Below are 15,000 nucleotides of genomic sequence, written 5' to 3'. Positions count from 1 at the left end.
AAGCTGCTGAATAAGAGCTTATATAATGTTATATTAATATATTATATTATATATATTATATTGTTATATTATATGTTATATATCTGCTCAGTGCTCTGGTCAAGCTGCTGAATAAGAGCTTATATAATGTTATATTATATATTATATTATATATATTATATGTTATATTATAATTATATATGTGTGTTGTATCTCTGCTCAGTGCTCTGGTCAAGCTGCTGAATAAGAGCTTATATAATGTTATATTATATATTATATTATATGTTATATTATATTATTATATTATATTATATTATATGTTATATTATGTGTTGTATCTCTGCTCAGTGCTCTGGTCAAGCTGCTGAATAAGAGCTTATATAATGTTATATTATATATTATATTATATATATTATATGTTATATTATGTGTTGTATCTCTGCTCAGTGCTCTGGTCAAGCTGCTGAATAAGAGCTTATATAATGTTATATTATATATTATATTATATATATTATATGTTATATTATGTGTTGTATCTCTGCTCAGTGCTCTGGTCAAGCTGCTGAATAAGAGCTTATATAATGTTATATTATATATTATATTATATATATTATATGTTATATTATGTGTTGTATCTCTGCTCAGTGCTCTGGTCAAGCTGCTGAATAAGAGCTTATATAATGTTATATTATATATTATATTATATATATTATATGTTATATTATGTGTTGTATCTCTGCTCAGTGCTCTGGTCAAGCTGCTGAATAAGAGCTTATATAATGTTATATTATATATTATATTATATATATTATATGTTATATTATGTGTTGTATCTCTGCTCAGTGCTCTGGTCAAGCTGCTGAATAAGTCCATTGAGGGAACAGCTGATGACGATGAGGAAGGTGTCACACCTGATACGGCCATCCGCTCTGGACTGGAACTACTGAAGGTATGGAGGGATGAGGAGGAGGGAGGGAGGGATGAGGAGGGAGGGATGAGGGAGGGAGGGATGAGGAGGGAGGGAGGGATGAGGAGGGAGGGAGGGAGGGAGGGATGAGGGGAGAGGGATGAGGAGGGAGGGAGGGATGAGGGGAGAGGGATGAGGAGGGAGGGATGAGGAGGGAGGGAGGGATGAGGGGAGAGGGAGGGATGAGGGGAGAGGGAGGGATGAGGGCGGATGGCCGTATCAGGTGTGACACCTTCCTCATCCCTCCTCCCTTCCCTCTCTCAGGAGGGAGGGAGGGAGGGATGAGGGAGAGGGATGAGGAGGGAGGGAGGGATGAGGGGAGAGGGATGAGGAGGGAGGGAGGGATGAGGAGGGAGGGAGGGATGAGGGGAGAGGGAGGGATGAGGGGAGAGGGAGGGATGAGGGGAGAGGAGGGAGGGATGAGGAGGGAGGGAGGGAGGGAGGGATGAGGAGGGAGGGATGAGGAGGGAGGGATGAGGAAGGTGTCACACCAGATACGGCCATCCGCTCTGGACTGGAACTACTGAAGGTATGGAGGGAGGGATGAGGAGGGAGGGAGGGATGAGGAGGGAGGGAGGGAGGGAGGGAGGGATGAGGAGAGAGGGATGGATGAGGAGGGAGGGAGGGATGAGGAGGGAGAGATGAGGAGAGGGGAGAGATGAGGAGGGGGAGAGAGAGGGGAGAGGGAGAGAGAGGGAGGGAGGGATGAGGAGGGAGGGATGAGGAAGGTGTCACACCAGATACGGCCATCCGCTCTGGACTGGAACTACTGAAGGTATGGAGGGAGGGATGAGGGGAGAGGGATGAGGAGGGAGGGAGGGAGGGATGAGGAGAGAGGGAGGGAGGGATGAGGGAGAGAGGGAGGGAGGGATGAGGAGAGAGGGAGGGAGGGATGAGGAGAGAGGGAGGGAGGGATGAGGGGAGAGGGAGGGGAGAGGAGGGAGGGAGGGATGAGGAGAGAGGGAGGGATGAGGAGAGAGGGAGGGATGAGGGGAGAGGGAGGGATGAGGAGAGAGGGAGGGATGAGGAGAGAGAGAGGGAGGGATGAGGAGGGAGGGAATGAGGGGACTGGTGGATGAATGGACAGATTGATAACTTTTTCCTGCCTCTTCTCCTCCCTCCTCCTCTTCTTCCTCCTCCTCTCCTCCTCCCTTCCTCCCCTCTCCCACCGCCTCCTCCCCTCTCCCACCGCCTCCTCTCCTCCTCCTCCTCCTCCTCCTCCTCCCCTCCTCCTCCTCCTCTTCCTCTCCTCCTCCTCCAGGTTCTGTCCTTCACCCACCCCACAGCGTTCCACTCTGCTGAGACGTACGAGTCTCTGCTTCAGTGTCTGAAGATGGAGGATGACAAGGTGGCGGAAGCAGCCATACAGATCTTCAGGAACACCGGGCAGAAAATAGAGACTGAACTACAGCAGATACGATCGTAAGAGAGGGAGGGAGGGGGGAGACTGGTAAGGGAAAGGAGGAGGAGGAGGAGAGAGAGACTGGGACGGAGGGAGGGAGGGAGGGAGGGAGACTGGGTGGAAGGGGGAGGGAGGGAGGGAGGGAGGGAGGGAGAGAGACTGGGAGGGAGGGAGGGAGGGAGGGAGAGAGACTGGGTGGAGGGGGAGGGAGGGAGGAAGGGAGATGGAGGATGACAAGGTGGCGGAAGCAGCCATACAGATCTTCAGGAACACCGGGCAGAAAATAGAGACTGAACTACAGCAGATACGATCGTAAGAGAGGGAGGGAGGGGGAGGGAGGGAGACTGGGTGGAAGGGGGAGGGAGGGAGGGAGGGAGGAGGGAGGGAGGGAGAGAGACTGGGACGGAGGGAGGGAGGGAGGGAGGGAGGGAGACTGGGTGGAAGGGGGAGGGAGGGAGGGAGGAGAGAGACTGGGAGGGGAGGGAGGGAGGGAGGGAGAGAGACTGGGTGGAGGGGGAGGGAGGGAGGAAGGGAGATGGAGGATGACAAGGTGGCGGAAGCAGCCATACAGATCTTCAGCAACACCGTGCAGAAAATAGAGACTGAACTACAGCAGATACGATCGTAAGAGAGGGAGGGAGGGAGGGAGGGTGGGAGGGTGGGAGGCAGACATTTGGAATTGGGAAAACTCCCTGTAGTCGGTCTGTGTAGTCGGTCTGTGTAGTCGGTCTGTGTAGTCGGTCTGTGTAGTCGGTCTGTGTAGTGGGTCTGTGTAGTGGGTCTGTGTAGTCGGTCTGTGTAGTGGGTCTGTGTAGTCGGTCTGTGTAGTGGGTCTGTGTAGTGGGTCTGTGTAGTCGGTCTGTGTAGTGGGTCTGTGTAGTGGGTCTGTGTAGTGGGTCTGTGTAGTGGGTCTGTGTAGTGGGTCTGTGTAGTCGGTCTGTGTAGTGGGTCTGTGTAGTGGGTCTGTGTAGTGGGTCTGTGTAGTGGGTCTGTGTAGTGGGTCTGTGTAGTGGGTCTGTGTAGTCGGTCTGTGTAGTCGGTCTGTGTAGTCGGTCTGTGTAGTGGGTCTGTGTAGTGGGTCTGTGTAGTCGGTCTGTGTAGTGGGTCTGTGTAGTGGGTCTGTGTAGTGGGTCTGTGTAGTCGGTCTGTGTAGTGGGTCTGTGTAGTGGGTCTGTGTAGTGGGTCTGTGTAGTCGGTCTGTGTAGTGGGTCTGTGTAGTGGGTCTGTGTAGTGGGTCTGTGTAGTCGGTCTGTGTAGTCGGTCTGTGTAGTGGGTCTGTGTAGTCGGTCTGTGTAGTGGGTCTGTGTAGTGGGTCTGTGTAGTGGGTCTGTGTAGTGGGTCTGTGTAGTGGGTCTGTGTAGTGGGTCTGTGTAGTCGGTCTGTGTTGTCGGTCTGTGTTGTCGGTCTGTGTAGTCGGTCTGTGTAGTCGGTCTGTGTAGTGGGTCTGTGTAGTGGGTCTGTGTAGTCGGTCTGTGTAGTCGGTCTGTGTCAGTCGGGTCTGTGTCGTGGGTCTGTGTAGTGGGTCTGTGTAGTGGGTCTGTGTAGTGGGTCTGTGTAGTCGGTCTGTGTAGTGGGTCTGTGTAGTGGGTCTGTGTCGTCGGTCTGTGTCGTCGGTCTGTGTCGTCGGTCTGTGTCGTCGGTCTGTGTCGTCGGTCTGTGTAGTGGGTCTGTGTAGTCGGTCTGTGTAGTCGGTCTGTGTAGTGGGTCTGTGTAGTCGGTCTGTGTCGTCGGTCTGTGTAGTGGGTCTGTGTAGTCGGTCTGTAGTCGGTCTGTGTAGTCGGTCTGTGTAGTGGGTCTGTGTAGTGGGTCTGTGTAGTCGGTCTGTGTAGTGGGTCTGTGTAGTGGGTCTGTGTCGTCGGTCTGTGTCGTCGTTCTGTGTCGTCGGTCTGTGTCGTCGGTCTGTGTAGTGGGTCTGTGTAGTCGGTCTGTGTAGTGGGTCTGTGTAGTCGGTCTGTGTCGTGGGTCTGTGTAGTGGGTCTGTGTTGTCGGTCTGTGTAGTCGGTCTGTGTAGTCGGTCTGTGTCGGTCGGTCTGTGTCGTGGGTCTGTGTAGTCGGTCTGTGTAGTCGGTCTGTGTAGTGGGTCTGTGTAGTCGGTCTGTGTCGTCGGTCTGTGTAGTCGGTCTGTGTAGTGGGTCTGTGTTGTCGGTCTGTGTAGTCGGTCTGTGTAGTGGGTCTGTGTAGTGGGTCTGTGTAGTCGGTCTGTGTAGTCGGTCTGTGTCGTCGGTCTGTGTAGTGGGTCTGTGTAGTGGGTCTGTGTAGTGGGTCTGTGTAGTGGGTCTGTGTAGTGGGTCTGTGTAGTCGGTCTGTGTAGTGGGTCTGTGTAGTGGGTCTGTGTCGTCGGTCTGTGTCGTCGGTCTGTGTCGTCGGTCTGTGTCGTCGGTCTGTGTAGTGGGTCTGTGTAGTCGGTCTGTGTAGTGGGTCTGTGTAGTCGGTCTGTGTCGTCGGTCTGTGTCGTCGGTCTGTGTAGTGGGTCTGTGTTGTCGGTCTGTGTTGTCGGTCTGTGTAGTCGGTCTGTGTAGTGGGTCTGTGTAGTGGGTCTGTGTAGTCGGTCTGTGTAGTGGGTCTGTGTAGTGGGTCTGTGTCGTCGGTCTGTGTCGTCGGTCTGTGTCGTCGGTCTGTGTCGTCGGTCTGTGTCGTGGGTCTGTGTAGTCGGGTCTGTGTAGTCGGTCTGTGTAGTGGGTCTGTGTAGTCGGTCTGTGTCGTCGGTCTGTGTAGTCGGTCTGTGTAGTCGGTCTGTGTAGTGGGTCTGTGTAGTCGGTCTGTGTAGTCGGTCTGTGTAGTCGGTCTGTGTAGTGGGTCTGTGTAGTGGGTCTGTGTAGTCGGTCTGTGTAGTCGGTCTGTGTAGTGGGTCTGTGTTAACCTCGTCTCCGTCCCCCAGGACCCTGATCCCAGTCCTCCATCAGAAGGCGAAGCGGGGAACTCCCCACCAGGCCAAACAGGCTGTCCACTGTATCCACGCCATCTTCTGCAACAAGGAGGTCCAGCTGGCTCAGATCTTTGAGGTAACACACACACACACACACGCACACGCACACAGACACACACACACACACACACACACCCCATCTCTTTGTTGTTAGGTGATACTACAGTGCCAATAGAAAGTCTTGTATTTCACTGGGGTGGTTTAATACATTATCCACAGCATCATTATTAACTGGGGTGGTTTTAATACATTATCCACAGCATCATTATTAACTGGGGTAGTTTAATACATCATCCACAGCATCGTTATTAACTGGGGTAGTTTAATACATTATCCACAGCATCATTATTAACTGGGTGGTTTAATACATTAGCCACATCATCATTATTAACTGGGGTGGTTTTAATACATTATCCACAGCATCATTATTAACTGGGGTGGTTTAATACATTATCCACAGCATCATTATTAACTGGGGTGGTTTTAATACATTATCCACAGCATCATTATTAACTGGGGTGGTTTAATACATTATCCACAGCATCATTATTAACTGGGGTGGTTTAATACATTATCCACAGCATCATTATTAACTGGGGTGGTTTTAATACATTATCCACAGCATCATTATTAACTGGGGTGGTTTTAATACATTATCCACAGCATCATTATTAACTGGGTGGTTTTAATACATTATCCACAGCATCATTATTAACTGGGGTGGTTTTAATACATTATCCACAGCATCATTATTAACTGGGGTGGTTTAATACATTATCCCCACAGCATCATTATTAACTGGGTGGTTTTAATACATTATCCACAGCATCATTATTAACTGGGTGGTTTAATACATTATCCACAGCATCATTATTAACTGGGTGGTTTTAATACATTATCCACAGCATCATTATTAACTGGGTGGTTTTAATACATTATCCACAGCATCATTATTAACTGGGGTGGTTTAATACATTATCCACAGCATCATTATTAACTGGGTGGTTTAATACATTATCCACAGCATCGTTATTAACTGGGTGGTTTTAATACATTATCCACAGCATCATTATTAACTGGGTGGTTTTAATACATTATCCACAGCATCATTATTAACTGGGTGGTTTTAATACATTATCCACAGCATCATTATTAACTGGGTGGTTTTAATACATTATCCACAGCATCATTATTAACTGGGTGGTTTTAATACATTATCCACAGCATCGTTATTAACTGGGTGGTTTAATACATTATCCACAGCATCATTATTAACTGGGTGGTTTAATACATTATACACAGCATCATTATTAACTGGGGTGGTTTAATACATTATCCACAGCATCATTATTAACTGGGGTGGTTTAATACATTATCCACAGCATCATTATTAACTGGGTGGTTTAATACATTATCCACAGCATCATTATTAACTGGGGTGGTTTTAATACATTATCCACAGCATCATTATTAACTGGGTGGTTTAATACATTATCCACAGCATCGTTATTAACTGGGGTGGTTTAATACATTATCCACAGCATCATTATTAACTGGGTGGTTTAATACATTATACACAGCATCATTATTAACTGGGGTGGTTTAATACATTATCCACAGCATCGTTATTAACTGGGTGGTTTAATACATTATCCACAGCATCATTATTAACTGGGGTGGTTTAATACATTATCCACAGCATCATTATTAACTGGGTGGTTTAATACATTATCCACAGCATCATTATTAACTGGGGTGGTTTTAATACATTATCCACAGCATCATTATTAACTGGGTGGTTTTAATACATTATCCACAGCATCGTTATTAACTGGGGTGGTTTTAATACATCATCCACAGCATCATTATTAACTGGGGTGGTTTTAATACATTATCCACAGCATCATTATTAACTGGGTGGTTTTAATACACGATCCACAGCATCGTTATTAACTGGGGTGGTTTAATACATTATCCACAGCATCATTATTAACTGGGTGTTTTAATACATTATCCAGATCATCATTTTTAACTGGGTGGTTTTAATACATTATCCCCACAGCATCATTATTAACTGGGTGGTTTTAATACATTATCCACAGCATCATTATTAACTGGGGTGGTTTTAATACATTATCCACAGCATCATTATTAACTGGGTGGTTTTAATACATTATCCACAGCATCATTATTAACTGGGGTGGTTTAATACATTATCCACAGCATCGTTATTAACTGGGTGGTTTTAATACATTATCCACAGCATCATTATTAACTGGGTGGTTTTAATACATTATCCACAGCATCATTATTAACTGGGTGGTTTTAATACGCGATCCACAGCATCGTTATTAACTGGGGTGGTTTAATACATTATCCACAGCATCATTATTAACTGGGTGTTTTAATACATTATCCAGATCATCATTTTTAACTGGGTGGTTTTAATACATTATCCCCACAGCATCATTATTAACTGGGTGGTTTTAATACATTATCCACAGCATCATTATTAACTGGGGTGGTTTTAATACATTATCCACAGCATCATTATTAACTGGGTGGTTTTAATACATTATCCACAGCATCGTTATTAACTGGGGTGGTTTTAATACATTATCCACAGCATCATTATTAACTGGGGTGGTTTAATACATTATCCACAGCATCATTATTAACTGGGTGGTTTAATACATTATACACAGCATCGTTATTAACTGGGGTGGTTTAATACATTATCCACAGCATCGTTATTAACTGGGTGGTTTAATACATTATCCACAGCATCATTATTAACTGGGGTGGTTTAATACATTATCCACAGCATCATTATTAACTGGGTGGTTTAATACATTATCCTCAGCATCATTATTAACTGGGGTGGTTTTAATACATTATCCACAGCATCATTATTAACTGGGTGGTTTTAATACATTATCCACAGCATCGTTATTAACTGGGGTGGTTTTAATACATCATCCACAGCATCATTATTAACTGGGGTGGTTTTAATACATTATCCACAGCATCATTATTAACTGGGTGGTTTTAATACACGATCCACAGCATCGTTATTAACTGGGGTGGTTTAATACATTATCCACAGCATCATTATTAACTGGGTGTTTTAATACATTATCCAGATCATCATTTTTAACTGGGTGGTTTTAATACATTATCCCCACAGCATCATTATTAACTGGGTGGTTTTAATACATTATCCACAGCATCATTATTAACTGGGGTGGTTTTAATACATTATCCACAGCATCATTATTAACTGGGTGGTTTTAATACATTATCCACAGCATCATTATTAACTGGGGTGGTTTAATACATTATCCACAGCATCGTTATTAACTGGGTGGTTTTAATACATTATCCACAGCATCATTATTAACTGGGTGGTTTTAATACATTATCCACAGCATCATTATTAACTGGGTGGTTTTAATACACGATCCACAGCATCGTTATTAACTGGGGTGGTTTAATACATTATCCACAGCATCATTATTAACTGGGTGTTTTAATACATTATCCAGATCATCATTTTTAACTGGGTGGTTTTAATACATTATCCCCACAGCATCATTATTAACTGGGTGGTTTTAATACATTATCCACAGCATCATTATTAACTGGGGTGGTTTTAATACATTATCCACAGCATCATTATTAACTGGGTGGTTTTAATACATTATCCACAGCATCGTTATTAACTGGGGTGGTTTTAATACATTATCCACAGCATCATTATTAACTGGGTGGTTTTAATACATGATCCACAGCATCGTTATTAACTGGGGTGGTTTAATACATTATCCACAGCATCATTATTAACTGGGTGGTTTAATACATTATCCACAGCATCATTATTAACTGGGGTAGTTTAATACATCATCCACAGCATCATTATTAACTGGGTGGTTTTAATACATTATCCCCACCATCATTATTAACTGGGTGGTTTTAATACATTATCCACAGCATCTTTATTAACTGGGTGGTTTAATACATTATCCACAGCATCATTATTAACTGGGTGGTTTTAATACATTATCCACAGCATCATTATTAACTGGGTGGTTTAATACATTATCCACAGCATCATTATTAAATGGGTGGTTTTAATACATTATCCACAGCATCGTTATTAACTGGGTGGTTTAATACATTAGCCACATCGTTATTAACTGGGTGGTTTAATACATTATCCACAGCATCATTATTAACTGGGTGGTTTAATACATCATCCACAGCATCATTATTAACTGGGTGGTTTAATACATTATCCACAGCATCATTATTAACTGGGGTAGTTTAATACATCATCCACAGCATCATTATTAACTGGGTGGTTTTAATACATTATCCCCACCATCATTATTAACTGGGTGGTTTTAATACATTATCCACAGCATCTTTATTAACTGGGTGGTTTAATACATTATCCACAGCATCATTATTAACTGGGTGGTTTTAATACATTATCCACAGCATCATTATTAACTGGGTGGTTTAATACATTATCCACAGCATCATTATTAAATGGGTGGTTTTAATACATTATCCACAGCATCGTTATTAACTGGGTGGTTTAATACATTAGCCACATCATCGTTATTAACTGGGTGGTTTAATACATTATCCACAGCATCATTATTAACTGGGTGGTTTAATACATTATCCACAGCATCATTATTAACTGGGGTAGTTTAATACATCATCCACAGCATCATTATTAACTGGGTGGTTTAATACATCATCCACAGCATCATTATTAACTGGGTGGTTTTAATACATTATCCACAGCATCATTATTAACTGGGTGGTTTAATACATCATCCACAGCATCATTATTAACTGGGTGGTTTTAATACATTATCCACAGCATCATTATTAACTGGGGTGGTTTTAATACATTATCCACAGCATCATTATTAACTGGGGTGGTTTTAATACATTATCCACATCATCGTTATTAACTGGGTGGTTTAATACATTATCCACAGCATCATTATTAACTGGGGTGGTTTTAATACATTATCCACATCATCGTTATTAACTGGGTGGTTTAATACATTATCCACAGCATCATTATTAACTGGGTGGTTTTAATACATTATCCACAGCATCATTATTAACTGGGTGGTTTAATACATTATCCACAGCATCATTATTAACTGGGGTGGTTTTAATACATTATCCACAGCATCATTATTAACTGGGTGGTTTAATACATCATCCACAGCATCATTATTAACTGGGTGGTTTTAATACATTATCCACAGCATCATTATTAACTGGGGTGGTTTTAATACATTATCCACAGCATCAATATTAACTGGGTGGTTTAATACATCATCCACAGCATCGTTATTAACTGGGTGGTTTAATACATCATCCACAGCATCGTTATTAACTGGGTGGTGTTAATACATTATCCACAGCATCATTATTAACTGGGTGGTTTAATACATTATCCACAGCATCATTATTAACTGGGTGGTTTAATACATCATCCACAGCATCATTATTTACCGGTTGTTTTAATCCATTATCCACAGCATCATTATTAACTGGGGTAGTTTAATACATCATCCACAGCATCATTATTAACTGGGTGGTTTTAATACATTATCCACAGCATCATTATTAACTGGGTGGTTTAATACATCTTCCACAGCATCATTATTAACTGGGTGGTTTTAATACATTATCCACAGCATCATTATTAACTGGGGTGGTTTAATACATTATCCACAGCATCATTATTAACTGGGGTGGTTTTAATACATTATCCACAGCATCATTATTAACTGGGTGGTTTAATACATCATCCACAGCATCATTATTAACTGGGTGGTTTAATACATCATCCACAGCATCATTATTAACTGGGTGGTTTTAATACATTATCCACAGCATCATTATTAACTGGGTGGTTTAATACATTATCCACAGCATCATTATTAACTGGGGTAGTTTAATACATCATCCACAGCATCATTATTAACTGGGTGGTTTTAATACATTATCCCCACCATCATTATTAACTGGGTGGTTTTAATACATTATCCACAGCATCATTATTAACTGGGTGGTTTAATACATTATCCACAGCATCATTATTAAATGGGTGGTTTTAATACATTACCCACAGCATCATTATTAACTGGGTGGTTTAATACATTAGCCACATCATCGTTATTAACTGGGTGGTTTAATACATTATCCACAGCATCATTATTAACTGGGTGGTTTAATACATCATCCACAGCATCATTATTAACTGGGTAGTTTAATACATCATCCACAGCATCATTATTAACTGGGGTAGTTTAATACATCATCCACAGCATCATTATTAACTGGGTGGTTTTAATACATTATCCACAGCATCATTATTAACTGGGGTGGTTTTAATACATTATCCACAGCATCATTATTAACTGGGGTGGTTTTAATACATTAACCACATCATCGTTATTAACTGGGTGGTTTAATACATTATCCACAGCATCATTATTAACTGGGGTGGTTTTAATACATTATCCACAGCATCATTATTAACTGGGTGGTTTTAATACATCATCCACAGCATCATTATTAACTGGGTGGTTTAATACATTATCCACAGCATCATTATTAACTGGGGTGGTTTTAATACATTATCCACAGCATCATTATTAACTGGGTGGTTTAATACATCATCCACAGCATCATTATTAACTGGGTGGTTTTAATACATTATCCACAGCATCATTATTAACTGGGTGGTTTTAATACATTATCCCCACCATCATTATTAACTGGTTGGTTTTAATACATTATCCACAGCATCATTATTAACTGGAGTGGTTTTAATACATTATCCACAGCATCATTATTAACTGGGTGGTTTAATACATCATCCACAGCATCATTATTAACTGGGTGGTTTAATACATTATCCACAGCATCATTATTAACTGGGTGGTTTTAATACATTATCCCCACCATCATTATTAACTGGGTGGTTTAATACATTATCCACAGCATCATTATTAACTGGGGTAGTTTAATACATCATCCACAGCATCATTATTAACTGGGTGGTTTTAATACATTATCCCCACCATCATTATTAACTGGGTGGTTTTAATACCTTATCCACAGCATCATTATTAACTGGGTGGTTTAATACATTATCCACAGCATCATTATTAAATGGGTGGTTTTAATACATTACCCACAGCATCATTATTAACTGGGTGGTTTAATACATTAGCCACATCATCGTTATTAACTGGGTGGTTTAATACATTATCCACAGCATCATTATTAACTGGGTGGTTTAATACATCATCCACAGCATCATTATTAACTGGGTGGTTTAATACATCATCCACAGCATCATTATTAACTGGGGTAGTTTAATACATCATCCACAGCATCATTATTAACTGGGTGGTTTTAATACATTATCCACAGCATCATTATTAACTGGGTGGTTTAATACATCATCCACAGCATCATTATTAACTGGGTGGTTTAATACATTATCCACAGCATCATTATTAACTGGGTGGTTTTAATACATTATCCCCACCATCATTATTAACTGGGTGGTTTAATACATTATCCACAGCATCATTATTAACTGGGGTAGTTTAATACATCATCCACAGCATCATTATTAACTGGGTGGTTTTAATACATTATCCCCACCATCATTATTAACTGGGTGGTTTTAATACCTTATCCACAGCATCATTATTAACTGGGTGGTTTAATACATTATCCACAGCATCATTATTAAATGGGTGGTTTTAATACATTACCCACAGCATCATTATTAACTGGGTGGTTTAATACATTAGCCACATCATCGTTATTAACTGGGTGGTTTAATACATTATCCACAGCATCATTATTAACTGGGTGGTTTAATACATCATCCACAGCATCATTATTAACTGGGTGGTTTAATACATCATCCACAGCATCATTATTAACTGGGGTAGTTTAATACATCATCCACAGCATCATTATTAACTGGGTGGTTTTAATACATTATCCACAGCATCATTATTAACTGGGTGGTTTAATACATCATCCACAGCATCATTATTAACTGGGTGGTTTTAATACATTATCCACAGCATCATTATTAACTGGGGTGGTTTTAATACATTATCCACAGCATCATTATTAACTGGGGTGGTTTTAATACATTAGCCACATCATCGTTATTAACTGGGTGGTTTAATACATTATCCACAGCATCATTATTAACTGGGGTGGTTTTAATACATTATCCACAGCATCATTATTAACTGGGTGGTTTTAATACATCATCCACAGCATCATTATTAACTGGGTGGTTTATTACATTATCCACAGCATCATTATTAACTGGGGTGGTTTTAATACATTATCCACAGCATCATTATTAACTGGGTGGTTTAATACATCATCCACAGCATCATTATTAACTGGGTGGTTTTAATACATTATCCACAGCATCATTATTAACTGGGTGGTTTTAATACATTATCCCCACCATCATTATTAACTGGTTGGTTTTAATACATTATCCCCACCATCATTATTAACTGGTTGGTTTTAATACATTATCCACAGCATCATTATTAACTGGGTGGTTTAATACATCATCCACAGCATCATTATTAACTGGGGTGGTTTTAATACATTATCCACAGCATCATTAACTGGGTGGTTTAATACATCATCCACAGCATCATTATTAACTGGGTGGTTTAATACATCATCCACAGCATCATTATTAACTGGGTGGTTTAATACATCATCCACAGCATCATTATTAACTGGGTGGTTTTAATACATTATCCACAGCATCATTATTAACTGGGTGGTTTAATACATCATCCACAGCATCATTATTAACTGGGTGGTTTAATACATTATCCACAGCATCATTATTAACTGGAATAGTTTAATACATCATCCACAGCATCATTATTAACTGGGTGGTTTTAATACATTATCCACAGCATCATTATTAACTGGGTGTTTTAATACATTATCCACAGCATCATTATTAACTGTGTGGTTTAATACATTATCCACATCATTCAGACTGAGGGACCTTACAGAGTAAGGGGTTAGTCGTTCACTACTAGACTGAGGGTCCTTCCAGATGGTGTATAATATAGGGGACAGAGGAAGGGGTTAGTCGTTCACTACTAGACTGAGGGTCCTTCCAGATGGTGTATAATATAGGGGACAGAGGAAGGGGTTAGTCGTTCACTGCTAGACTGAGGGACCCTACAGATGGTGTATAATATAGGGGACAGAGGAAGGGGTTAGTCGTTCACTACTAGACTGAGGGTCCTTCCAGATGGTGTATAATATAGGGGACAGAGGAAGGGGTTAGTCGTTCACTACTAGACTGAGGGTCCTTACAGAGGAAGGGGTTAGTCGTTCACTACTAGACTGAGGGTCCTTCCAGATGGTGTATAATATAGGGGACAGAGGAAGGGGTTAGTCGTTCACTACTAGACTGAGGGACCCTACAGATGGTGTATAATATAGGGGACAGAGGAAGGGGTTAGTCGTTCACTACTAGACTGAGGGTCCCTACAGATGGTGTATAATATAGGGGACAGAGGAAGGGGTTAGTCGTTCACTACTAGACTGAGGGTCCTTCCAGATGGTGTATAATATAGGGGACAGAGGAAGGGGTTAGTCGTTCACTAC

General features: G+C 41.6%; 1 protein-coding gene across 1 annotated transcript in view; it reads left to right on the top strand.

Annotated features, from left to right (window-relative positions):
• LOC123724033 (sister chromatid cohesion protein PDS5 homolog A-like) overlaps positions 1-15,000 on the top strand; it is a 102,724-nt gene that overhangs the window by 49,973 nt on the left and 37,751 nt on the right. The window contains 3 exon segments of the mRNA XM_045712830.1: positions 823-928; positions 2,208-2,368; positions 5,227-5,350. Coding sequence (XP_045568786.1) covers positions 823-928; positions 2,208-2,368; positions 5,227-5,350 — 391 coding nt within the window.

Source organism: Salmo salar, unplaced genomic scaffold, assembly GCF_905237065.1.
Source record: "Salmo salar unplaced genomic scaffold, Ssal_v3.1, whole genome shotgun sequence".
NCBI classification, from domain to species: domain Eukaryota; kingdom Metazoa; phylum Chordata; class Actinopteri; order Salmoniformes; family Salmonidae; genus Salmo; species Salmo salar.
Note: the sequence above shows the minus strand (reverse complement) of the source record. Positions and strands in the feature narration are given on the sequence as shown.